This window comes from Hoplias malabaricus, chromosome X2, assembly GCF_029633855.1.
Source record: "Hoplias malabaricus isolate fHopMal1 chromosome X2, fHopMal1.hap1, whole genome shotgun sequence".
Classification (NCBI taxonomy): Eukaryota; Metazoa; Chordata; class Actinopteri; order Characiformes; family Erythrinidae; genus Hoplias; species Hoplias malabaricus.
In genome coordinates, this window is record NC_089819.1 from 36,123,018 (window position 1) to 36,151,008 (window position 27,991).

A 27,991-nucleotide genomic window follows, 5' to 3' on the forward strand; every position below is an offset into this window, starting at 1 on the left:
AGAAGGAACAAAACATAGTAAGTGCACTACACAGCATCTAGTCAGTGCTACACCTAGAAGGAACAAAACATAGTAAGTGCACTACACAGCATCTAGTAAGTGCTAGAAAGAGGTTAAGTGCAGTATAAGTGCAATACAGTCTGTTATGGTGCGCACTTAGGTGGATCATAAAGAGATGGGTCTTCATGCTGCATTTGAAAACCAAGAGAGTCCCCTGTTCATAAAACCAGTGGAAGTTCATTTCACCATTTGGGCGCCAGGACTGAGAAGAGTCTTGATGCTAGTCTTCCATGTGTCTTGGCAAATGGCGGGTCCAGTCGAGCTGTACTTAAAGCTCGAAGGGCTATTATTATTATTATTATTATTATTATTATTATTATTACTATTATTGTACTGTAGCATAATGACACTTAATTGGTGATAACTTAAAATTCAATCTATAGTTTGATCAGAGGAGGATGGATCCCCTTTGTGAGTCTTGGTTTCTTCCTCCAGCCTCGAGGGAGTTTTTCCTAGCCACTGTCACCTTCGGCTGCTCGCATTTGGCTTTGATTTAAATGTTCTGTTCTGATACTAAATATGTGAATCTGCTTTGTGACAACGTCAGTTGTAAAAGGCGCTATATAAATAAATTTGATCTGATTTGATATGATTTGATTAAACCTGATGCGATCAGCTACAGGAAGCCAGTGAAGAGAGTGCAGCAGTAAAGTGACGTGGGTGAGATTAGGAAGATTATGCATTCTGGATCAGCTGAAGGGGCCTGATGGCCTGCAGAGGAAGAGCAGAGTTGCAGTAGTCAAGCCTAGAAATGACTAGAACTGGACTAGCACCTGGGCAGCCTATTGAGAAAGAAAGGGTTGAACCTGATGGATGTTGTACAGCAGAAATCTGCATGACCGAGTCAGGTTCGCAATATGGGTTGCGAACGATAACTGGCCATCCAGAAACACACCAAGGGTCCTTGCATCTTCGGGCAGAGCAATCAAGGAGTTCTCAAATGAGATAGTAAAATCTTGGTGAGGACCGGCTGTTCCAGGGATGAACAGCAGCTCAGTCTTGCTAGGATTGAGGTTCAGGTGGTGAGCTGTCATCCAAGAATAAATGTTACTCAGATATGACAAGATGTGACTGGAAACATGAGTGTCAGAAGGTGGGAAGGAAAGCATTAGTTGAGTGTCATCAGCATTACAGTGGTAAGAGAAACCATGAGAGGTAATTATATCACCAAAAGAATGGGCATATAGTGAAAAGAGAAGACCTAGCACAGAGCCTTGAGGGACACCCATGGAAAGCCTGCATGGAGTGGAAGTAGATCCATTCCATGTTACCTAGTAAGAGCGATGCTTCAGATAAGACTCAAACCATTTCCAAGCCAAAGCAGTGATTCTGATGTTGCACAGGACCAACAGGAGGATCCTGTGGTCGACTGTGTCAAAAGTTGCAGAAAGGTCCAGAAGAATCAGAACCGATGACAGTTTAGCTGATTTTGCTGCCTGGAGCTCCTCAGTAACTGTTACAATGGCAGTTTCAGTTGAGTGCGCCGGTTTGAAGCCAGACTGGTTTGGGTCCTGGAGCTGGTTGTGGTTAAGTAAGAGGCACAATTGATACTGCATGTTCAATAATTTTATAGAGGAAAGGAAGGAGTGATACCGGTCTGTAGTTACTGAAGTCAGAGGAGTTCAGAATGGGCTTCTTCAGGATGGGAACTCCCCTGGCAGTCTTGAAGGCCGATGGAACTTGACCCAAAGACAAGGAACTGTTTATGAGCATTGTGATGAAGGGCAGAATGTCCATGGAGATTGACTGGAGCAGGTTCGATGGGATGGGGTCCAGTGGGCAGGTGGTTGGCTTGCTGGATTTGAGTAGCTGTAGAATGTCATCTGTGGAAAGAGAGGAAAAGCAGTTTAAAGAATTTACAGCTTGAGAACAATTGGAGGGAGAGGGGACAGAGGGAAAAGACTGGCAGATTTTATTAACCTTCTCCTCAAAGAAGGTGGCAAAATCTTCTGGGGTGAGGGAAGAAGGTGGTGGGGGAGGGGGGGAGGAGATATGTTCAGACACGTTACAGTTTTATTCACACATAAACCAAAAGGAATGGTAGATTTTTATAATTTTGTGGAGTAAAAATTAAGATATTTGTGGGTGAGTGTTCTGAGAGTTGAAAACCTGAGTGAGAGGGAGAGAAGGGGCTTTTTTGAGCCGCATGGGTGTAACAAGGTTGGGAGGAGTTGCTTGTAGTTGTTTAGGGCCACTGGCGACAAAGATAGAGAGTTGTGATGACAGCTATCCGGGTCTGGGTAGGGCTACGGTGTAGAAGCAGGGGCTGTTTTTGTGGTGATTTGTTTGGAAGGCAATTGCAGTGAATTGTGTTGTGGTCCCTTGTGGGGTGGTAACTAAGTTTGTAGTGGATAGACCACTAGAAGATTGTTGGGAGTGGGTTTCTCTGGCTGCTGACTGTGGGAATTGCCCTTGTACATGATCTTCTTCCTCTTGTGAATATTTTAAATTATAAAGTGAATTATATTCCATGCCTTTGTGTAGTTGTTTTGGTCTCTTTCCAGACCGTACTAGATTAACATATGTGGTGGCATTCATTCATTCATTTTCTGTAACCGTGGGTCCGTAGTCTAACCGGAATCACTGGGAGTGAAGCAGGAACACACCCTGTATGGGGAGCCAGTCTTTCACAGATGGTAAATGCAAAAAGTGAATAAAAAGGAGGTTAGTGAATCCACAAATGAACTGCTTTTAATAAACTGGTGCATGACTGAGCACCATTGAAAACTACAAAGGGGAAACATTAATGAACTGAGATGTCCTGACTTGGCAGTTATGCTGTGATGGTGCCGTTCCAGTGGCATAGAGGGAAAATACAGAGGAAGTGAGAAATGGAAGGGTAATCTAGAGGGATGACAGGTGAGGCAAAATAACAAGCCCTAAATGCGGAGCAGACTGTCAGCACTGCAGTAACAGCATTGAAAAGAGAAGACAGCTTGTCACAAAAAAGCAAGCCCTGTGAGACAGAATCTGTATGGTTCTGAGGAGTGTGGTGGCAGGGTAGAAAGTTAACTCAAGGATAGTAGACATGCCTACATAGTGTAAAGCAGGTGCCAGAAGAAAAGGGTGAATTGAATTTGAGGAAGACATCCAGGAGAGAGTTTGCATCAAGTGCCTGGGGGCTGGTCCACACCATCGCTTGAGGAAAGAGCATGAGCTGGAAATTAGGGACTGGGAGCAATGTGGCTGCAAAGAGGTGAGGTCAGGTTTAAGGCCCACAGCAGATGGAGGAGAGAATGCGATGGCAGGGTGCTGTGTGGCCACTAGGGTAGAGATACAGACAAAGATCCTAAACTGCACTAGCTGGAAAATTAGAAGCTGGGAGCAGCCTGGCTGCCAAGAAGACAGTATAGGATGAAAGTCCACAGCAGTATCTGAGGACAGGGTCAGGGCTGTAAAAGTAGAGTCTAAGAGCAGCGCAGCCGCAAAGGAAAGGTTGGGCAGAATTTCTGCGGTAGAAGGAAGTGCAAGCTGCAAAGCTTGTGCTGGGAGCAGTGCAGCTGCGAGGCAGAGAGTCAGAAACAAAGGTCCACAGCAGGAGAGAGTGTGAGCTGTACAGTAGCCGCAGGGCACTGCAAAGTTGTGAGAGGGGAGGGCACAAGGTTGAAGGTCCACAGCATCGTTTGAAGAGACAGCGCAATCTGCGAAGTTGGAGGCAGGGGGTGGTGTAGCCACAAAGCGAGGGGTTGGGAGGAATTTGCGGAAACGTTCTCTGTTAGCTGAAAAGGAGCTCTTTGAGAAGGGGGCAGGTCTACCATAATGAGGAGGCATGTCTGCCTCTGACTCTGGTATTTACTGCAAAGACTCTGGCATCAAATGACAACATGGCAGACAATTTTAGCTTAATTTCTATAGAATGAAAGGAAATGGAGGCACGCCATTCATGTTTTTTACAGTCATTGGTAAATAGTGTATGTTTGGCAACCACACTAAAACTATCTTTAAACCTAACTCTATACCTAATCAAAAACTTATCAAAAAGCAGTGTTTTGACAAAACTTTTTTGCTGCCTTCTTTGGGCTCCATGTCTTTTAAGGCCTATTTACACTGAAATCACACAAGTATATTAATGGTGTCTTTCATGATTTCAGCAATGGAGTCTGGTGTACTGCAACACTGTCAAATTTTGAATTAGAACCTCTTTTTATTTTTTTATGCATTTTACATATGCTTTAAAACGAGGCCGACCAATTAATGTGCCATTGTTATGTTAAAAGACAAAACAAATGAGCGGGAAGAGTGCAGCTGAACAGCTCGTCTTGTTTGTAGCAGAACATAAAAGTTGAAAGAGCAAACAAAACCCTAACTACAACAATGTGGCAGTTAAAGAATATAGTTTTTTTTTCTTAATTAGAGGAGCAAAACTGCTGAACTCCTCGTGTTGTTCTGTAGACTTCAGACTACAGAATTCAGTGTGTGTCCTTTAGTTGAAACGCTTAAATTAAAATGATAATTTCACTACATTTTGAGACCAAAAAAAAATACATCAGACCTGGTGTGAAAGTTTAGTTAAGATGGGATAGTATGTCAGAGGGGAAAAAAACAACTGTTCATGATCCCTTCATGATCTAGATAAATTGTTTTGAGGAGAGCAGTGGCTCCCTGGACTGAAGATGAAGTCTTTATATATTTGACTGCTGACAATTTTCTTATTCTTATTTCAAAACATGAACTGTGAGATTGGTCAAGGCCTGTGATAAGTTAATTCTCACAGAAACAAATGTGTGATAAGATCAGACTTCATTGAAAATATATGTACAGTACTGTACTTTGGTATCCAGTCTGCATTTAAGAAAATGCTAGTGTTGATAATATTATACACCACTAAATAACCATAACTTAACATTATGCAAATAAATATGGTGGGCGGCAGCAGGTAGTGTCGCAGTCACACAGCTCCAGGGGCCTTGAGGTTGTGGGTTCGATGACTGTCTGTGAGGAGTTGGTGTGTTCTCCCCGTGTCCGCGTGGGTTTCCTCCGGGTGCTCCGGTTTCCTCCCACAGTCCAAAAACACATGTTGCAGGTGGATTGGTGACTTAAAAAGTGTCTGTAGGTGTGTGTGTGTGTGTGTGTGTGTGTGTGTGTGTGTGTGTATATGTGTGTTGCCCTGTGAAGGACTGGCACCCACTCCAGGGTGTATTCCGGTCTTGCACCCAATGATTCCAGGTAGGCTCTGGACCCACCGCGACCCTGAATTGGATAAGCGGTTACAGATAATGAATGAATGAACTTAGAGCATGGATTGTTGAACAAGTCTGAACAAAATAGTTATAAAAAAATAAACATAAAATGAAACCCTACAGAACTAAACTTAGCACAAAAAGGAAGGAAATTTGTGCTTGGTAGATTATTTCTTTGTTGTAACAATGCTTTTAACAATACACAATTTTATTTATTTATTTATTTATTTATTTATTTATTTATTTGGGTTTTTTTTTGAGACAGTTAAAGTTGTCTCAGTTTAACAATGTGTTTACTTTACGATTATGGGGAAATGATTTTCTCTGGCATGTTTATGTTCAGAAGCTCTGCATCTTTTAAAGTGCAACTTTAAAAGAGGGGGGAAAAAGATTTTTTTTTTGTTTTTGTTTTTTTTAAATGGGTCTGATCCTCCACTACTTTTGTACAATTCAAACCATTTTTATTCAGTTTTATTCACTGTAAATTTCTGAATTACCACAGAAATTTACCAGAGTTGTGTATGTGTGTTTAGAAATGAGTACAAAATAAAATAATGAATAATTAAATATTAAGCAGTAAATAAACATGCATAGATGCTGAGGTATTCATTCCAGCCTCTAACAGTTTTACACCTCTTTTTAAAGAAATACTGAAGAAACTCCACCTTACAAACCACCTGAAGGGGGAGGAGAAAGCCAGAGTTATTTAACTCTCCTCCCTAAGTCAAACACACAAACCTGGGTTTGTGTTTATGCATGAGAAGGAAGCCATGTCTGGATCATTGTCCATTTTAGCCAAGAATCGAGCCCATGCTGCGGGTTTGGGCAGCAGCACCAATGCTGTCAAGTACCAGAACCAGGACTTTGAGGCTCTGAGGAACAAATGCCTGACAAGTAATCAGCTCTTTTGTGATCCCACATTCCCTGCAGCACCAGAGTCTCTGGGCTTCAGGGAGCTGGGACCGAAATCTTACTATACCAGAGGGGTGCAATGGAAAAGACCCAAAGTAAGTGCCCATAAATTTGAATTTGTTAAGTGACATAAATTTTAATTTTTATAATGAAAGTTTAAAAATATTTACCTCTTTTAAAGGTATATTTACACTGTTTGTAACTTTAGTGACAATAATGTACCTCTACTGTACCTTTTTTTCTGAGTGTATAACACTTTACTAATGGTTTAATTATTACCCTCAATCTAACCCTTTAATCTAATGCCATTGAAAATGTTGTCCTGTGAAGGACTGGCACACCCTCCTGGGTGTATTCCTGGTAGGCTCCGGACCTCTGGCACCTGCTTTACACCGCGACCCTGAACTAGATAAGCAGCTACAGATGAATGAATGAACGAATTAATAAATTGAAAATGATTTATTATTCTCACAAAACCACAGCTTTGCAATTTTAACTGAGGAAGTAATGTCTGTGTTGAAGGCACTATTATGCTTACGTTGTTTTGCAGGAACTGGTCTCTGACCCCAAGTTTATCATCGGTGGGGCCACAAGAATGGATATTTGTCAAGGAAATATTGGTAAGTGTGTATCAAATGTCATTACCAGTTTAATCACATTTTTGTCTTCCCTAAAACATGTTTGAATGTACAGTGGATGTGTTTTGTCTCAACACCATTTAAAAGTGATTATTATGGGCTCACAATACACAGAATAGTGTTAGCCCCATTATCAGGAGATCAAAAGTTTGATCCCTGGGGATGCCACAACTTTCTGATGTCAGGAGTCCATTTGAGTTTAACGGTCCCTCCCCACAGTGTACACAGTTACAGTGTAAACAGGGAGTTGTAGACAGCTGGAGATCAGTAGAGGAAAATCACTGGATATTTTTTATTATATTTTAAGAAAGAAATGTTAGTGTCGCTGTCACACACCTCCAGGGACCTGGAGGTTGTGGGTTCAAGTCCCACTCCAGGTGACTGTCTGTGAGGAGTTTGGTGTGTTTTCCCTGTGTTTGTGTGGGTTTCCTCCGGGTGCTCCGGTTTCCTCCCATGGTCTAAAACCAAACAATGGTAGGTGGACTGGCGACTCAAAACTGTGTGCAAGTGAATGTGTGTATGCTGCCCTGTGAAGGACTGGTGCACGCTCCAGGGTGTATTCCCTTGCGCCCAATGATTCCAGGTAGGCTCTGGACCCACCGCGACCCTGAACAGGATAAGCGGTTACAGATAATGACTGAATAAATGAATGAATGTTGAATTCATGTCATGCAGTGAAAAGCTCATACACAGGATGGTGTCAACGTGACTAAATGAAATACAGTACACACTGAATTTCATTTACAGGAACACGAGGTTCCTGGGCTTTGGCTCCCCCTACCTTTACTTTTGGGAAATCTAGTCAAACCTTGCCGTGTAATGGGACTGATATTAAAAATTAACTGACATAGTTTTACATGGTTGCAAATTCAAACACTTTTCTTTTTATTTACAAAGACTGAAAAAATTAGTGTGAGATTTATGTTCACCCTAGCCAACTCAACCACCAGTAGAAAAATAGCAAAAAAAGATTTCCGGAAACAATGTCCAAATTTGATGCTCAAAATCACTCAGTTCCACAGGGCTTTAGTGAAACAAATAAAAAAATATAGACAGCTGTATTAAAACCAAAAAGAAATGTTATCACTTTCCAATCATAACCTGCTAAAGATTTGGGGACAGGCAGGAAAAACCTAGCAGAACTGATTCCTTTAATTTAGGACAAATGCTCATTCATGATAAAGTAAAAGAACAAATAAAGACACTCATTCTTCAGGTTAAGGAAGGTGCACTTTTGATGGTGTGCTTTTTCAGACATGAGTGTATTTTGGAAAATGGTACAGGTGAAAAAAACAAAAAAACAAAACAAAACACAACACAACATTATATGGCCAAGGGGTCTCATTCCCCATTCCACCAAAAATTGGGGAGTTTTTTTAGTTTTTTTTTAAATAAGGTACAATAATGTTCTCTAATTAAAGGTACATATATGTACCCTTGGGAGTACCTCCACAGTGACAGCAAAAGATACCATCACTGTGACAGTTTTTCTGACAGTGTAGAGCATTTAACGTGTGCTGCACCATTCACATTGTTCTATTTATTTTGATTCAGGCTGCATTTTATAAACTAAGACAGTGCATATTCTGTCACTATAATTAATACAATATTTTAGGAAGTAACTCCATCTTTAAAATCCATTTATTATTAAATAATTATGCTATATAAAACCACGTCAAAACAAGGCTAAAAAAATAGTCAATTATATCATTAATAAGGTACACTATATTGACAAAACTACTGGGTCAATTACACCTACAGGAGATATGACATCTCATTCTAAATTCAAGGGCATTACTACGGAGTTGGTTCACCTTTGCAGGGCAAGTTTATTCATAGAGCATCTTTTATATACGATTTATATAAGATTTTGGAGTGGACATGTCTGTGAAAATGTTTGCCAATTAATCCAGAAGTGCATTTGTTAGACCAAATGCTTATGTTGGACATTCCATAGGTATTTGGGATTAAGGTCAGGGCCCTGTAGGCCAACCAATTTCTTATACACCAAACTCACTTGCTTTGTGCAATGGGGCACAGTCATTCTGGAGCAGACAAGTATATTCCCAAACTGCTTCCACAAATTTGGAGACAAACAATTGTCCAAAATGTCTTGTGTTGTTGAATCTCTACCTTCAATTAACTTTGCAGTTGGCACGGTATTGTCAGGTTGGTAACATTCTCCTGGCATCTGACTCGTCCAGCTTATACCTAAGCTGATATTGTGAGCTTACAGAGTTTTCTCCCCTATTAAGTCATCATTAGTCCAACCTATTCTCCTAATTACATCATGCTGAGAGGGTGAAGGTAGCATATGCTTATACATGGTTCTTGTTACTGTTACTATAGTAATATTTATATGTGCAAAACTTCTGTAGTTGTGAGGAAATATTTTCTTAATTTTTATCTTTGCAGGTGACTGCTGGCTGCTGGCGGCCATTGCCTCCCTCACTTTAAACGGAGACATTCTGGCTCATGTGATTTATCCTGATCAGAGCTTTTCCAAGGATTATGCTGGAATATTTCACTTTCGGGTCAGATTTTCCTCTTTTATTGTACACCTCAAAAACTGAATTTGTCTTGTCTTCTTGTGCCAGCATTAAAAAGAGGTTTTGTTGTGAGTAACTTGCAATGATTTTAGGGGCGTGTCTTTAACCAGTCTTCCGCATATAGAGCAGCCGAAGAAGACTGATCATTGGTTATGTTTGTGAGTAATCTGCTGTGTGACTTCTTGCAGGAGAGGGCAAAATTGTAACAATAGTATTATATATTGTATTTCCAGGCTTCAATGTTACCTCTCTCTCTCCACAGCTGTGGCAGTACGGGCAGTGGGTGGAAGTGGTCATAGATGACTTGCTGCCCGTTAAAAATGGCAAGCTGATGTTTGTTCAGTCAGTTGACCAAAATGAATTCTGGAGTGCACTGCTGGAGAAAGCCTATGCAAAGTAAGTGTGTGTGGTATAGTTCACTACAACGTATATATATATATATATATATATATATATATATATATATATATATATATATATATATATATATATATATATATATATATAAAACTTGGTGGTACCTTCAAGGTGACATATTCTGTACTTTTAATCATGGATCCTTATTAATCTGTCCCCATACGTCCCATTTCATCTCCAGGATTTATATAATTTTATTTTACACCATTCTATAATGAAAGATTACAAATATTCACCCCTTCTTTTGCAGAAGACAACGTAATGTACCTTTAGGGAACGCAACTAAACTTTAAAAACCACTGGTACATTTACACTGTTTGTACATTTAATGACAATGATGCACCTGTGATGCATCTTTCTTTCTGAGAGTTTTTTTGCTTTAACATGTGGTTATGAAGTTTATACTAGAGCATTGCTTTAATTGTAGTCCTGACTGCACCATGTCACTATAACAGTGGCCTGGTACGCTGCTACTTCAGTAAAGATACATTTACCTTCTATAAAAGAAGCAGAAAAAATAACCTCAGGAAATATTTATACTGTATGAAATGATGTGTGTAAATACCCCACCACATCTTGTGGAAAATAAGTTTTTTGTGTTATTTCTCAAGTAAGCTGCTGGTCAAAGTTGCATTAACAGGTGTTTTACAAAGTGCAACACAATCCTAGAAGAAAATTCAAAATGCTACTCAGAAACACAATGCTTCTGGCAGACTATGTTATTAATTAAGATTAACAGTTATACAATATAAAAATAATACACTATAGACATATAAACTGATTAGTAATGATTAATGACAATTATTATTGACAAAAGATATTCATCTTAAAAAGAATCAAGACAGGTATTGGGCCAGAAGCATTCTAAAAAGAAAAGGTAATTTAGATACCTGAATGTATGTATGTAAAACATACATTATTGGTCAATAAAGTAACAAACCTTTTAAAGGTACAAAAGTGGTCTTAAAGTTGGGTTTATTTCCCTAAAGGTACATTAAATTCTCTTAGCCAGAAAGAGATGTGAATAAGTTTTCATTAAAAACTGTGTGAATTAAACATACATAATATAGGTCCTGGAGATTAAACTGGCCATATAAAATCAACACTGTTTTAAAATCTAGTTATAATAGAATAAGGTACAATTATGTTACCTAGTTAAAGGTACAAAATATGTAACCTTGAGTAACAGTTTATAGTTAATCATATTTATTGTGTATTTTAGTGTGGATTGCTACATTTTTTTCAGGCTTTAAACCAGTATGACTGAGACAGTGTATTTCATTGCTTATCAGGGTGAATGGCAGTTACGAGGCTCTGAAAGGAGGTCAGGCTATTGAAGGCTTTGAGGACTTCACTGGGGGAATTGCAGAAAATTACAAACTCAGCGAAGCTCCACCCAATTTGTATAATATCATGAAACAGGCCCTGCGTCGAGGATCTCTGCTGAGCACTTTTATATATGTAAGTAGCTAATAAAAAGAGCCTTAATTATAGGCTTATAATTTCTCCTGCCTCTCCATCATAGCACTAGACGGGTTATTGTAAGAGAGCAAAGATGAGGTTAAACAGAGCAAACTAACACAAGCAGCATGCAGAAACATATATACTGATTAAATATGTTGACAAGTAGAACATAAGAAAAAAGAAAACAGCTATAAAATGGGAAAATTACTATAAACTCAGGTTTCTGCTTCTTGCTTGCAGTCTTGGGCTCTCACACTGAACTTAGCATTAGTTCAATTAAATTAATGTCTGAACATTTAAGCAGTCACAGACATAGGAATTCATAGCTAGGTCAAAAATCAACCTTATTTTGGAACCTAAGTAAGAATGTTATTTAGAACTTTTCTTTTCAATTAAGTTAATATGGCTCCTCAGGGCCCTGAATGTAAATTTACTAATAATTTCTTATGAATATGTTCCAAAAGTCTAATATATGCTGTACTATTGGTCCTAAAAAGTTAATATATTGTCCAGTCACAAGGCTCACATCACTATGTTGTATTAAAACCTCTTTTTCAAACCCTAAAGTTCTCTGGAAATACAACTGCAATTGAAAAGTAAAAATTTAAAAACCCATCTTCTCCTATACACCAAACTCACTTGCTTTGTGCAATGGGGCACAGTCATTCAGGAGCAGACAAGTATATTCCCAAACTGCTTCCACAAATTTGGAGACAAACAATTGTCCAAAATGTCTTGTGTTGTTGAATCTCTACCTTCAATAAACTTTGCAGTTGGCACGGTGTTGTCAGGTTGGTAACATTCTCCTGGCATCTGACTCGTCTAGCTTATACCTAAGCTGATATTGTGAACTTAGAATTTTCTCCCCTATTAAGACATCATCAGTTCAACCTGTTCTCCTAATTACATCATGCTGAGAGGGTGAAGATACTGAAACTTTACAAGTAAAAATGTAAAAACCCATCTTCTGTCTCAAAGCAATGGTAAACAAAATTTTGTTCAGCAGTGACAGAAGGCTGTCAGTAACATATGTTCATTAAGACCATAATCACAGAGTTCTCTGAGAGATCTAATGAGTGCACTTTGACCATTTTTCCAGGGACATTAAATAGTTTGTAATAAAGTTTGCATGTATTGCTAATTGCTTAACTGTGCAATATAGTTCTCCTGTCAGTTTCTCAAACTCCTTTATTCAGCATTTCCTTTCATTTGTTCCATGTCTGTAGCTCAGTATACATCATACACAATCTTGTCATACAGTATTATAATAAGGGAAAGAAAATTTGATATCAAACGTTAAATATTTAATGCTCCAATGTGTTGCATTTTTGAACAGGGAAACTTTAATGAAATGGAGGCGAAAACCGAAGACAAGCTTGTGAAGTTACATGCCTACTCCATTACTGCAGCAGAAGAGGTCAGGCACGCACACACAGTACATGAATAGACAAATATTAAATTGATCTAAATTAGGTAAAATTAAAAGTTATACAGAATTTGTGTTTAAACAGGACACAGGTCAACCTTGCAAAGTATTCAAGGGGTTTTAAACTCCATTTCCATCTCCATGAATATACCATTTCAGACATTTTTCTGGAGGGCATGCACCTGGTTCAGAAAAGGTTCCTGGGTGTTTTACCTACTGTTAAACACACAGTTAAAAAAAAGTCAAATGTTTTAGTGAGAGAAGTGAGAATCACTATTCTCCCTATTACTGGTCAGAGGAGCGTCTGTTTTTTGTAGCTGTCATTTTTTAGGTAAAAAAATTTTCCTTTAAGAGCAGCTGAACAATTTGAATTTCTGAGGAGCAACATAAATATATTATATCTATTATATATATGTATTAATATCTGCTGGTCAAAACTGGTATAACAAGCTAAGTGTTAGCCATTATATTTTTTACCCTTCAGGTAAAACTATGGGGAAAAATAATTTTGCGAAATTTGTTTATGCTTTTAATGGCTAAAAATGTAAAAAGTAATGCTATACATTTTTTCAACTGTTTTTGTGGTGTATAACAGGCATGAAAAAAGTGGAACTTAGTCTCCGGAACATGCATTACACTTTTATCTTCATTGTGCCCAAAAGGGCTTTCCTATTTGAAACAAGGCAAAGACAGAGCATAGCGTGACAGTAAACCAGCCCCTCCACCACATATACAGACACACACTTAGACTTGTTTAAAACCACATCAGTGCCACTAAACAATATGTATTGTTTTCCGATGCTAAGCAGAGGTGATAATTTAGTTTGAGTTCCCTAGTTTATACACCCTTTTTGTATAAGGAAATTATTCTGAATGTTGGTTGAATGCTGGTGCCATGTGGACCCAGATGGATATCAAATCAGCATGCCTGTTGTGAAGATGAGAAACATATATAATGTCTGTATGGGAGTTTCTTTTTTCCTTTTCATTTCATTCTATTAATTATTCTTAATATTTAGGAGAGTCGTCCTTACCACTGCAAGTTCCCTAATGAACACTCATCCAACATATATTTACTGAAAAAAAGCTGTGAAATTACGTAGTATTCATGGTAATTCTGAATGAGGTCACTATAATTTGAACTTTTTGGAATCCTTAGGAAGTGATGGTTCATGTTGCAGGTTCATGTTGATGGAAATGTGGTGCAGTTGCTGCGTATCAGGAACCCCTGGGGAAATACAGAATGGAATGGAGCATGGAGTGATAAGTGAGTTTGACAGTCAACTACACAGTAACTGAGTCATTGCAATGAAGAATAATACATTTTCATTTTTACTAAATATCTCCTATTTTCCTTCTATATATTTGACTGTATTTTTCAGTTTAAACAAATGCTAATCATGAAAAAGTCTATCTGCACTACTAAGACCAGACAATTAAACAGTACTACAAAAAAATGAAAAAGCTGATATGTTTGTTTTTTTTGCAAGGTCTCAAATAACATGAGTGGTTTCCCAGACAGGGATTAAGCCTAGCCCAAAATCAATTCCCAATTGACAGGTTGCTTTAATCTCGGAATGCTTTTAAGTGGTGTGGGATGGCGGAGTGACAGGTAAAGCCTGATATGGATGAGCATTTACAGAAAATGAAACACCTGTCATTTTAGTGTGGGCGGTTTCATGGCTAAATTGGACCAGCCTGGTGGCCAATCTTCATTAATTGAACATTGCACCAGTAAGACCATGTGCATCCAATGGTTCAAACATTGTATCCTGAAGGCGGTGCTGTGTATCAGGATGAAAAATGCACCAATACACACAGCAAGACAGTGAAAGATTGGTTTGATGAACATGAAAGTGAAGTTGAACATCTCCCATGGCCTGCACAGTCACCAGATCTAAATATTATTGAGCCACTTTGGGGTGTTTTGGAGGAGCGAGTCAGGAAATGTTTTCCTCCACCAGCATCATGTAGTGACCTGGCCAATATCCTGCAAGAAGAATGGCTTAAAATCCCTCTGACCACTGTGCAGGACTTGTATATGTCATTCCCAAGACGAATTGACGCTGTATTGGCCGCAAAAGAGGCCCTACACCATACTAATAAATTATTGTGGTCTAACACCAGGTGTTTCAGTTTCATTGTCCAACCCCTGTATATATAATATATTTATATTATATAATATAATTTAATTTATATATATATATATATATATATATATATATATATATATATATATATATATATAATTTGACATAATTTTGTATTATGATGTATAAAACTTGTATATCCTTGATGAGAAATAAGTTACTCAGTCGCTCATTTTTATCAAAAGACTCCATAAAATGGCATTATTAAGTGTTTGGTTGTTTACTGACAGTGTCTTGATTCAAATTCTGAGAAAATAATTATTTGAAGTAAGGAATTACAGTTTGTATCATACAAAGGGTAACGTTGTTTCATATTCACCTGTTAGAAACAGCAATTCAAACAAAGAGCGCATTGGTTAATATATAGTTATATTGAGCTAATCAAAAATGCATAAAAATACTGTACCTGTGTTAATTTAAAAGATATCCTGTGTTGGCTTCCCCCACTGGTGCAAAATGTTTGGAATTAGACTCTTTTTCAGGAAATCTACTCCTGTTTGTTATTGTTGCTTTTACTTACATTATAATCGCTGAAGATCTTCATATCTTCTTTTTTAGTTCTGAGGAGTGGAATCTTATTCTGCCTCTGGAGAAGGCCAGACTTAATTACTGTGCAGAAGATGGAGAGTTCTGGTGAGTCATTTAACTGCCACTGTCCATTACCATTATACAGTTTACCTTCAGGAAAAGTGAACTTGGTATCCTTTAGTACTTTTGAGTATGTGTACACGTTTACCCTCTCCTCTGGAAAAGTGAATGCAGTATAAGCTGTTTTTTTTTTTATTTTTTTTTTTTTTTGGGTGCCTTTGAAGATTCACTACTGTAACAGTACATGCAGTGTGTGTGGTCTACATGGGATTGAGGATCAGCTTTGCTATTTTTGTATCATATCTAATTATGTTAGCCAAGATTATGCTTCAGTATATATTTTACCCATTATATGCAAGTTTCTCAACTTTAGCTTTGAATATTCACATTTTATTCCCATTAATTCCCATGGTAAATGTCACAACTTTGAAAATCCATAGAATTTTGCAACCCTAGTTAGGGTACTGCCCTACCTGGTGGAAATTAGTTGTCTATGTATATTTACTTCTGAATATAATTTTTTAATAATAACTTATTTAAAGTAAAAGTACGTTACAGATGTAAACTAATAAGTAATATATAAAATACATTGAGAAAAGGGAACTATGTCTCCGTTAGCTGTGTTGGTGCAGCAGGTGACAATTCAAGCACCCAACAATGGCTGGCACAACTGGCACAGACAGTCACTAACCACTGCTTAGACAAAATCCACAAATCTGACACCTAAATGCCGCTTCAGCTATCACCCCATTGTCAGCTGGTGGGGGAGTAAGGACACCTGACAGTTTTAGACGATAATGATGAATGTGTTTACTCTTGGGACAAGATTCCTGCTTCCTCCAAATTCAATAAAATCTCTTCCCCAAAATCTTTCATTCATTGTCTGTAACCGCTCATCTAGTTCAGGGTTGTGGAGGGTCCAGAGCATATCCAGAATCACTGGGCGCAAAGCAGGAACACACCCAGGAGGAGGAGCCAGTCCCTCACAGCATGACACATACTCACACATTCACTCACTATTGACACTTAAGTCACCAATCCACCTACAAATGTGTGTTTTTGGACCATGGGAGGAAATCGGAGCACCCAGAGAAAACCCACTTGGACACAGGGAGAACACACCAAACTCCTCACAGACCTGGAGCAGGGCTCTAACCCACAACCTCCAGGTCCGTGGAGCTGTGTGATAATCACCATGCTGCCCTCATATTTAACATAGTTTTACTAATACTACAACAGTTTAAGTGTCATCCTTGTCCGGGTGACCCAGCTGTACAGATTTTACTTTACTTTTACTTGCTCTTTCTAAAACAGCTCATAAACAGTTGTCTACAGTTTATTGCTCATCATGCAACATTGTAGGGGAATTAGAATTATTTACAAATGATTCCCCATTCTACTACTGCCAGAATATTTTCACAGTATTATATACAAAACAGGTATAGAAATCCAGTTAAATATGTAATCATATTCTGTAGCTTTGACTGTAATAATTATGTTGCAAAATTGAATGATGGAAGTGTGGCACTAAAGAATAATAGAATTGTCAGGATCGCAGAGGAGGAGACACTTGCTAAAACACAGTGAACTTTTATTTAAACAAAAGATAACAAAACAGACTTCGACAGAAAGACAACACACAGGGAGCTAAACAGACTAAATATGAACACAGAGCTAAACAGACTAAACCTCAACACGGAGAGTTAAACAGACTAAACCGTACTGACAGAATGAGAGAAGCACAAGGAAGGAGCAGACTGACAAACAAAAGGGAAGAGAAGCGATTCAAGGAACAGACGAGACAGACAGACTAGAGAGAATGAAACGAGGAGAGAGCAAACTGAAGCGAGGACCAGATGGGACAAAACAAGGAACAGGATCAAGTGACAGACAGACTGGAATGAGCAAAACGAAAGGTGGAAACGACAACAGTGAACCAGGGGAGACAGAAAGACTAGACTGAGCAACATGACAAGAGAGTAAACGAATAAACGACCAGAGGAAGCGAGATAAGGGGGCTTAAATACACTACATAGACTAGACACACCTGAGACAGATAACGAGAGGGCAGGATTACAAATAAGACACTGACAAGGAGGAGGGAAAAAAGGTGGGACAAGGGCGGAGACATGAACAACAACAAACAATGCCATGTGCTAAGTGAGCACATGGCAGGTAAAACAGACAGGACAGGACAAGGGCGTGACAGGAATAATATATGTTCTCAAAGTTCGCTATGATTGTATGATTGAGAGATTAATATGAATAGTTAAGCCAAAATGAAATTTATATTAATGTTATACAAAGCTATTAACATTCAATAGGTTGCTATTCTGAGAAGAAAAAAAATATGAATAAAGTGAATAAGAAGAAACAAAGTGAAACTCCCAAAATGATACTGGTGATAGACAAGGGGTTGCTCTGTTTAATGACAATATAGGCATTATGAGAATTCTTTGAGAAATCCATATCAGTAGGAATACAGTATGACTTTATGAGAAAATTATAAGTACAATTTTGCCAAAATCATACAATTGATAGCCAAGAGGTCCCTCTGTTTAATGACAGTGGAAATGTATTTATATTGGGTACAGTAAAATTTAATGTGTATTTTTACCATTTTATTTAATTTTACCATTCAAAACCAATTTATGGGCCGGTCAAATATAAATGTTAAAAAAAGTGTCGTGACTGAAATCGCAAGTCAGACCACACCTTAAACATCTTATGCTGTGATCCTTGAATATGCTGGCTCGCCCTCAAAGACCTTAAGCCTATCCAAAATCAACACCTTTGTAATAAGTCATGTCTTTCATGTCTTTCATAGGATGGCTTATTCAGACTTTAAGGAGCAGTACTCAGAGGTGGAGATCTGTAATCTGACTCCTGACGCTGCCAGCAGAGTCAGTGCTACTCAGTGGACCCATCATCAGTTTGAGGGCAGCTGGACAATTGGCTGTACCGCTGGTGGCTCTGAAAATAACACAGGTGCTTTTACATGACACTACATAAACAGGACACTTCAGTGGTTAAACTGAGAGGAAACCAAAAATAAAAATCTCAGGTTGTGCTCTTGACATCAGTTTTTTAGGTTGCAGAACCAAGAAAAAAAATAAGAGATGCTAGATGGTTTTCAAACCTTTAAGACAAATTTCCACCCATTATCAAACCAAAACCTCCAGGTACCACCTAGTCTTACCACTGAAACATATGCCTCTGGTACAGAGGAAGAACCTGGGGTGCACAAGTCTATGCATGTTCTACACAATATTCTCAAAATTAATTACTAAAATATATAGAAAGAATACAAAAAACTAGGCTACACATTTATGAGAACATATAAAAATGTATGGGAAATAAGCGTTTTGAAAAAATTAAAACGAGAATTCAATAAACCTTACCCATATCAGTAATAATGTTGAAGAGATTTCAGTGCCTTCAGGTCTCAGGTTCATATTTATGAACAATTCTCAAGTTTCTCTTCATTTTATACCAAACTGCTGTTACTTTGTTTACATTTGGGATTCTCCCACATCTCCCTGTCAGACACTTTCTGGAAAAACCCATTGTACAGGATCACCCTGCTGGAGGAAGGTGATGATACTGTGGATGGCAACATCCTAGTGGCTCTGATGCAGAAGAACCGTCGATCCTTACACAAGGAGGGCCAGGGATTATACCAGATTGGTTTTTCTATCTATAAGGTCAGAGGTTGAAAATTTCAGGGTGAAAACAGGGTGAGTCAGAAGTCACAGAACACAACTTTATTTCAGAAAAGAATGTGAAAATGACATCTGAATACCCTAGCAAGTAAATGGTGGGGAACCTATCTTTTCAGTCTATGTTGGGAACATGGCTGCCATCTTGAAATCTGCCATATTGGATCAAGGGCAAGTTTTTGCAATGGGAAAATGGTCATGTAGCATATCAAGGTTTGTTTTAAAATCGATTACCCCAATGGTTCTTTTGGTTTAAATGTGGGTTTGTCAACCCAGAAAATTAAACACTTTTTTGTTTGTTACATGCTTGTTTCAGGCTCGTTACAGGCTCAACTAGACCCTAAATGCTCAGCGTTACAATGCAGGGTACAGTGTTCCCAACTTTCCCTTGATACAGTATGGCAGATTACCAGGTGACCACCTTGTTCTGGACATAACATAAAAGATAGGCCCCCTCACTCATTACTTGCTGGTGCATTCAGATGTCATCTTTCCTTTCATTTCTGAAATAAAAGGGTGTTCTGCAACACCTTTTGACACATCCTGTAGTCTGGGAAATGATCTAATTATCCTCACTTTTTACTCATTAAGGTTGTCTAATGTAATTATGCATTTGTAGTATTTTGCAGTTTTTGTGATATGTGTATCTTTTGCTTTTTTTCAGGTCCCAGAGGAGGTAAATGTCTTCTGAGCTGCGTTCATAAGAAGTACATAAAGTTGTAGCCCATTGTTTAATACACTTTGCGATAGGCTTCCAGACTTTCATCAGTAGTGACTTTCTGACCTGTCTGATTATGACTGACTAATGGACCACCCACATCCCAGCAGCAACACTGCTGCGACTGACACCCACAAAAACACACAATACCGTTCTACTGAGAATGGGTTATGAGGGAAATAACATTTGGACATCAGAAAATACTGTATAAATTACATTCAAACTTTTAAAACTTAACAATCCTAGAATTACTTGCAATGACTAATATAGCTGCAGTGCGATTAAAATTGTGAGCTAGTACACATGAAATAAATTTGGAGTCAGTGAATCAATGGGTCTGTATTTTAGGTGGAGTTATAGCTAAAGAATTTATGAAGTGAATTATTAGTTTAGCATGATAGTGTGTATATATAAGAGGTGGAGGTTGTTGAGCTCTATCAACAATACACAGGGTGAAGTTGAATTCGAGTCATTGTTGCTCAGGGGAATTGGGTTTCAGTCTCTGATGGAAATGCACTGGTGGAACTTAGTGTGAGTTTAATGTTACAGAATTGAGTAAAATATTTTACAGCACAACATTGTATAAAGGCAGAATTGTACTGGTACTTAAGCTGCCTTCCAGTTACTATAAATTGTAAAAGATTTTATGGTGCCCATGGATTTGTTTTACCATACTTCTCTGCCATAGCTGTATGGAACACAATGTTTACAATGGAAGGATGAGGTTTACCTGGGGCTCCCTTGCTCTGAGAGGTCTGGGATCTTCAGAAGCCAGCGAGAAGTGAGTGCACGATACCGCCTGCCTCCTGGAGATTATATAATCGTCCCCTCCACCTTGGAAGCTGAGCAAGAAGCCAACTTCATCCTCAGGGTCTTCACCGAAAAACAGTCTGATATAAAGTAAGCAATTTTTTTACTAATTAATTTATTCATGTATTTATATACACATATCAATCATAACATTTTGACCACCTCCTTGTTTCTACACTCAAGGTCCATTCTTTCAGCTCCACTGACGAGACTGGATAACTGTACTACATATTTTTTTCTGCATACAATTTTTGCTTCCTTTCACCTTGATCTTCAATGGTCAGGGCCCTCAAAAAACAGGTATTATTAGGGTGTTGGATCAGTGTGTGTTGCACGGATAAAAGTGGATCAGACACTGCAGTGCTGCTGGAGTTTATAAAGCCCTCAGTGTCAAAGCTGGACTTAGTCCACCAACCAAATATATCCAGCCAACAGCATCCTGTGTCCACTAATTAAGGACTAGAGGACGACCAACACAATCTGTGCAGCAAGAGATGAGCTACTGTCTCTAACTTTACATCTGCATGGTGGACCAATAAAGGTAGGTGTGCTTAAAAAAGTGGACAGTGGGAGCCCTGCTGTGTCTGATCCAATTGTACCAGTGCCAAACACCACCACCAACAACACTGCAGCTCTGAGAATGATCCTGCTCTGTGAGGGTCCTCTGGGTGTCATGTCCATTGAAGAACAGGTTGAAAGGGAGCATGCAAAGTATGCACAGCATGTGGTGGACAACAGTCTGTAATTGTAGAACTACAAAGTACTTTTGTAGGGTCAGTGAAGCTGAAAGAATGGACCATGAGTGTAGAAACAAGCAGGTGATCATTGTTGTGGTTGATCAGAGTATATACAGTGGTAAACATTTGTTACATTGCTAGACACATATAGCGTACTTTCAGATCAGAGCCAAAATACAAGAAGCAACATCTGTTTAACATGTTATCATGGTATTGTCTGATGTGTTCGTCTAATTTTTATGTCAATACGAAACCTGATTTTGATGACTGCTCTGATATTACCTGTCTCACTGTTGGTGGGCATTACTGTTTAAATTGTCTAATGCGCCTCAAAAAATTGAAACATTGCAATGGTCTCACATCTTTCTCATATGTTTTAGAGACGTTGACAATGAGGTGTCTTTCGTTCTGAATGATGAGGTAAGAACCAAGGTTAAAAAGGGCTTCCTTTAAGCTACATTCTAAGATTTGTTTGTAGAAGTGATGGGACATTTCATACTGAGGTCATAGCCATTACTCCTCCACTTATGTACACCAATGATTATCTTTTGTATATATACACATGCCATTCATAGGGGCGATATTTTTTTATTTGTGGTCTTCTAGATACAGGAAACTGAGGCAGGAGTAGAGTGGGAGTATCTAACCTAATTTCAGGATGTTTCCTAGGGTTAGGTGAATTTAAATGATCAGAATTAATCTATGACAAATAGTCCTGAAAATGTGGCACCTTATAAAAATTGTTGAATTTGGAGTAGGTTGGGGTAAATTGATAACAGTGGATAAATTGACCACAAAACTGAAGCAGTATCAAACCCAAAACACTGTGAAATGTAAAAGATAATTTAATAATTAATTTGCCTTTTGCTAATAATCATATTTATCCTAAACTTAGACTAACAAAATTAAGTTCTTTTTTTTACTTATTATTATTATTATTATTATTATTATTATTATTTAATTTTCCACATATCTGAAAAAATTAACCAATGTCCCCAATTTTTAGATGCCTTGCTAAAAGCATGTCCTAAAAGACTTCAATCCGTGGATTTTTCCTGCTGGTTGTGGGAATCAAACCAGCAAGCTTCCGCTCCCAAGCCTGCATTTCTAAACATCCTAATCTTGATTCATACATATCTTAAGAGACAGATAGCCTATACAAAGTAGATTTGGAGTTTAGCAGAAAATCATGTCCTTTAATTTCAGTGCAACTCTTGTGGTACCTTCTTAGCTAGTAGATGTATTAGTCTATTAATAATACTCTATGCATCCCCAGCATGAAATAGGCTGACTTTTGTGAGCCCATATAAAGGAAAAAAAACTAGAAATTTCTCATCCAACCCTTCTCAGATTTGATGCTGTTAATTTATATTTTGTAATCATATTTTGCAGAGAGAGATCACTGCGCAAGATATTGACGACTCATTTAAAAACTTGTTTGCTCAAATATCAGGACAGGTAAGAAGGATTCATAGTGTGTTTTACTAAGTTGATTCTGCTGTGCATCCATTTTGTAACTCTCTCTCGTTCTCTAGGATAAGGTGGTGTCAGCAGATGAATTAAGGGGCTTTCTGAACATTTATATAACCCGCAGTAAGCCATATCAGTTCTGCCTGTTTCATTAGTGGTATATAGTGCTACTTGCAACAGCAGCATTCTTCTAAATATGATAAAATGTTTAAATACATTTATTTATATTTAGTATATTATTGCAGATTTAGTATTATCAAGAAAAATAATAAAAAACAATGAGCTAGATTAGTGTAGCTAAACTGAGTATGAGACAGGACTATATTTAACAGGAATGATGTTGGAATCACAGCTAAAATATATGTAATTGTGTGTACTCAACTCTCTTGTGTTTTCAGTCCAAGGATTAAAAACAGATGGTTTCACTTTGGAGACCTGCAGATATATGGTGGATCTTTTTGACGTATCCTTTTTTACATATACAACCAACCAATAATATGCCACTAAAGCAGTTTTTACATTAGAGATTATTTCCTTAAAACAATTTAAACACTCTGAAAAAGACGCTGTACCTTATTATTATTATTATTAACCTTATTATTTAACCTTATTGTTGATAAAACTAGAAAAGAGTGTAAATGTACATTTAGGGCTTTTTAAGTCCAGTTGTGTTCCTGAAAAGTGTATTACATTCTCTTCTCCAGAAGGAGAGGTGAATATATGTAAGATTTTATTATAGAACTGTGTACAATAAAAGAATATAAAAGACCTGGAGATTAAATGGGGCATATGCAATCAGCACAATTAAAAAATGGATAGAATATGGTATAATTAGGTTCCCTACTTGAAGGTACTGAAATGTTTCCTTAAGGGTACCACCAAAGAGACAGCTATAGTTTTTACAGTGATAGTTTTTCTTAGTGTATGGATATAACATTTCCAGAGCTCATTTCAGATTGTCTGAAAGACGATGAAAATACATGCTGCTGCCAGAGGAATCACAGAATCTTGTAGTGTATTTTACAAACAAATCTCAACTTTTCTGGTTTGTAAAAACACCGCTAAACCTGTTGGGTACCTGTGCATTCTGCAGTTGTGGTGGTTAAGCATCATGTAGCCTGGTGTGTTCACACTGTGCTGATCAGAAAGATGTTACAAAATCTTATACTTGGGGTTTTGAGTGTTAGTTTTAAATTTAGTTCTTAACCAAAAAGATGGCTACTAAATATCTTTGACTTTCGGGGAACCTCAGGATGATGGCAGTGCTTGTCTGGACTTGGTGGAATTCCAAATTCTGTGGAATAAAATCAAGAATTGGCTGGTAAGACCTACTTTACTCCTAATCCTTTAGTCCACAGCTTGTGCTTTCTGACTTATGAATGTCTTGGTCTACATTCTTTTTTCTTTGTAGGACATTTTCCTAAAGTTTGATCTGGATAAGTCAGGCAACATGAACTCCTATGAGATGCGTCTGGCCTTGGAAGCAGCTGGTAAGATGACCAGTCTTTATAGTGATAAAATATTTATTATGGTTGCACCCTGCTGCTTTAGCAGTGGCACAACTATATTGTTCTTCTTCTACTTCTTCTGCTGTTTCTGCGTCTTCTTATTAAGCTAATCCTTGTTCGGTTAACTAGTTATGTTTGTAACCCTGTGTTATTTGTATAATAGAAATGGCATTCTTGAAGCTGAAACATGTATGGCCTTTGATGCTCTTTGTAATGAAACACAATAGAGAAACCTGCATATCAATTTCAATCAAAGAAGAATGTTGACATGCTGTTAATACATTAAAGGTGACGTTCATAATTTTAAAAATACTTTTTATAAAATTCAGAGGATGTTTCCACACCATTTCCTAGTTCTCCAGGCTGTTTGTGCTCTGAAAACCTGTTTAATGTGTTTATGAATCCCTAGTGTCAGTAAACAGTTAAACACAAGGGCTCAGTCAGATATGCTAGGCTTTCCCTCTCCCTGCTCATGGCAGAGAAAGTGCATCTGGAGGTATCAATAGCCTTCCAAACTTTGCAAATCATGAAAAAAGATAAGGATATTTCTTTATTCTTCCATAGGTGGGTAAAATTGACCTAGTTTTGCTGTTTCAGATTACTTAAAGGAGACCCCTACTGTGTGAATATAAACGCAGATAGAAAGTGCTAGAAAATTAAACTCGATTTACAAATTAGTTTCTGTGGTAATTAAACAGTGGATAAAACTCACACACAAGTTAAACTGCAGCCACGTACAGAAAAATATTTGTGTTGTTAAAACATACAGCAAAATATATCGTTCCACCTTAAAAGTTGTGGAGTTTCTGAATTTAAACAGCCTATAGAGACGAACTCTTCCCCAGAATCATCATCATTTCCTTAATAGTGATAATATATATATATCAAATGCTTTTAATGTTTTTTTTCTTTTGGCCTGTCAAACAATATGTAGTTAAAGTTGCCTCTTTGCCAAATGTACTTTTACACAAATAGAGGAACACTTTTAAGATGGAACAATAAATACAAATAAGAAGCTAATTTTATTCACTATTATTTCTATTTCTTACTATAAATAAGAAGCCTTGCTCTATTTCAATCCTGAGGTGCCTTGCATGAAGTTACATGTTTCCCATTAGTGTAAATCTTTTAACTGTTGAAGTATGTTCTGTCTGGTGTACAATTTTCAAGCAAAATGTAGCTCTTATATATCAGTATCAGTGAGGTAGCTGGTTAACACTGTTGGAAATCTTTCTTAGAGGATGCAGGTGTGTGATACATCAGTTAGCAGCGATGTGGAAAACTGGACGTAATAAAATGAGAGCAAGAGCCTAAAGTCATGGACAGACACAACACATTTCAGCAAGTTTTCTGGAGTCTTAATGAAACATCTGTGACATGCATTTGCTTTTCAGTTCTTGTTCATGGTTGATAAGGGCTGTTTTAGTGTTAAATTACCTGAACTATTTAGTGTTTCACAGGATTTTTACTGCCTTTTTTAATGACTGATTGACAAGCAGAGAGGTACAGTAATGCCCCTCTAAATCCTGTGTGCCCCTGTACATGTAGTCTAGAAATGCCCCACATGATGATTTACACATCAATGCACTACTTTTATTTATAGTTTATGTATATTCCAACTATTTCGGAACTGGGGTTTGCATGAAATTAATTATCGAAAGCAGTACATAGATTTTGAAGTTCATGTTGGTGAATCAATGTATTCCTTTTTATAAATGGAAATAAAAAGGTTTAGTGTCAAATAAGAATATTCACAAATAAACACCAAAAAATGAATCCATCTTTTTAAATCATTTGGCTGGAACTGTACTTTTGTACATTTTGTTAGGCTTTACACCCAATAATATGGTGAACCAGTTACTGGTGGCCCGATATGCTAACAACGGAGTCGTCGACTTCAACAACTTTGTCTCTTGTCTGGTCAAACTGGAGACCAATCTGAGTCAGTATCTGCTCCTGTTATTTTACTACTTTTGTCTTTTATTTGTCTGTATAATCTGTTTCATGTCCTAATGGCTTTTCAAACCCAATCTCCCCACACAGAAACCTTTAAGCAACTTGATAGAGATGGGACTGGATATGTTAAACTTAACCTTGCTGAGGTGAGATATTTTGTGACCTCTAGGTAGATCCGACTCAAGGCACCCCAGAAAGCCCATATTTAACTCTAATACAAACATTGTTGTCAAATGTTTGCAGACATTATTTTGCCCATAGTTGTTTCCTCTGAAATCAAGAAAGAGATATTTAGGCTAGTCTATTAGATAAATATTTTTAGGCTTCAATTCATTCATTCATTATCTGTAACCGCTTATCCAATTCAGGGTCGCGGTGGATCCAGGTGTGTGTAAATATGTGTATACATATATAAAGATATTAGTCACCATAAAATTGCAATGTGTGGAAAATCAAAAATAATTTTTTTTTTTTGGATTTTCAGTGGCTGCAACTGACCTGCGGTTGAATTTTGAATCAGCAGCGAGTTCACATCTTGTCCACAAGAGTAGATGGCTATTATAACACCTGGAGCAGCCTTAACAATCCAGTAGCTTTCTCACCTTTCTTTTTCTTTAATATCAACTCTGATGACGTCTGTTTGATTGCACATACATTGCTTAACCCAGTTTAAATTAACACATATCCTAAAGCCCAGGGGTCACCACTCTTATCCACAAAGAGCTGGTGTGGCTGTAGGTATTCATTCCAAACAAACAGAACTTAACTCTTTAGAGACTAGACTAGTGGATTAAACCAGTAGAATCAAGTGTGCACCGCTTAACTGGAATGAAAACCTGCAGCCACACTGGCCCTTTGTGGATAAAATTGGAGACACAGGAAAGCCTATCTACTTGGGGCTATGCAAATTGTACAAAGTAGAAACCCCCATTCTGGAAAAGCTGTGATATTTTGTAAAATGCAGTGACTCTTGAACTGCAAAAATAGTGCAAAGATTATGTTCTCACTGAGCCTCTTGATTGTATTTTGGAAACAGAAATACACTGATCAACTAAAAGAAAGTAAGGAAATGTGTGTTTGGTAGATTATTTCTTTGTTGTGACAATGCTTCTTGACAATAAAGTTTATAATGCTGGAAAGCCTGTTAATTTCTTTTAAATGGTACCACATTTGTAAGGACCATGCATTTGTGAGATGAGCAGTCAAGGTATGTGGGTTTCACCCATGAAAAATGTACAAATCCAAATCCAGTGAGTGGACATGGTTTAAAAATTCCAGATTACCAAAGAGGGTTTGTTTACCCTTAATCTAAGGCTCTGCATTACTTCAAGAATCAACTAATCCAGCATGGTCTGTTTTTGCTACTAAATCTGTGTGCCTTAAATATTCTTATATACAAAATGAAATGTGTTTTTAAACTCATACTGGATGCCTTATAAAGATTATATAGACTGATATTTTTGTGAACTTTGGTACCAGCATAAAGTTTATATCCATTCGATAACAGCCATTCTCAGCACGTCCAGAAAAAAGACACTGAGGCTGAGTTGAGTATGTCACAAATGATCTTGAATCAGTTAGGTCCAACAATGTGGGGATATTTACAGCTAGAGAAATGGCTTATGGACTCAAATAAAACATTTGAATATTATTAAATTAATGTCCTGTTTATTTTCCATACAAGTATCA

At 37.7% G+C, this 27,991-nt stretch overlaps 1 protein-coding gene across 1 annotated transcript; it reads left to right on the forward strand.

The window, feature by feature from the left end:
- The first annotated feature begins 56 nt into the window (after positions 1–56).
- LOC136677381 (calpain-1 catalytic subunit-like) lies at positions 57–27,956 on the forward strand. The gene is made up of 22 exons (XM_066654904.1): positions 57–72; positions 5,886–6,247; positions 6,703–6,772; positions 9,206–9,324; positions 9,602–9,735; positions 11,049–11,217; positions 12,557–12,637; positions 13,828–13,913; positions 15,355–15,429; positions 18,212–18,372; positions 18,931–19,088; positions 19,768–19,779; positions 20,510–20,721; positions 21,749–21,788; positions 22,761–22,826; positions 22,904–22,961; positions 23,237–23,301; positions 24,091–24,159; positions 24,250–24,328; positions 26,175–26,288; positions 26,390–26,448; positions 26,787–27,956. Exons 2-22 carry the CDS (start codon positions 5,993–5,995, stop codon positions 26,808–26,810), a joined length of 2,106 nt encoding a protein of 701 aa, XP_066511001.1. The 5' UTR covers positions 57–72; positions 5,886–5,992; the 3' UTR covers positions 26,811–27,956.
- The last annotated feature ends 35 nt before the right edge of the window (positions 27,957–27,991 follow it).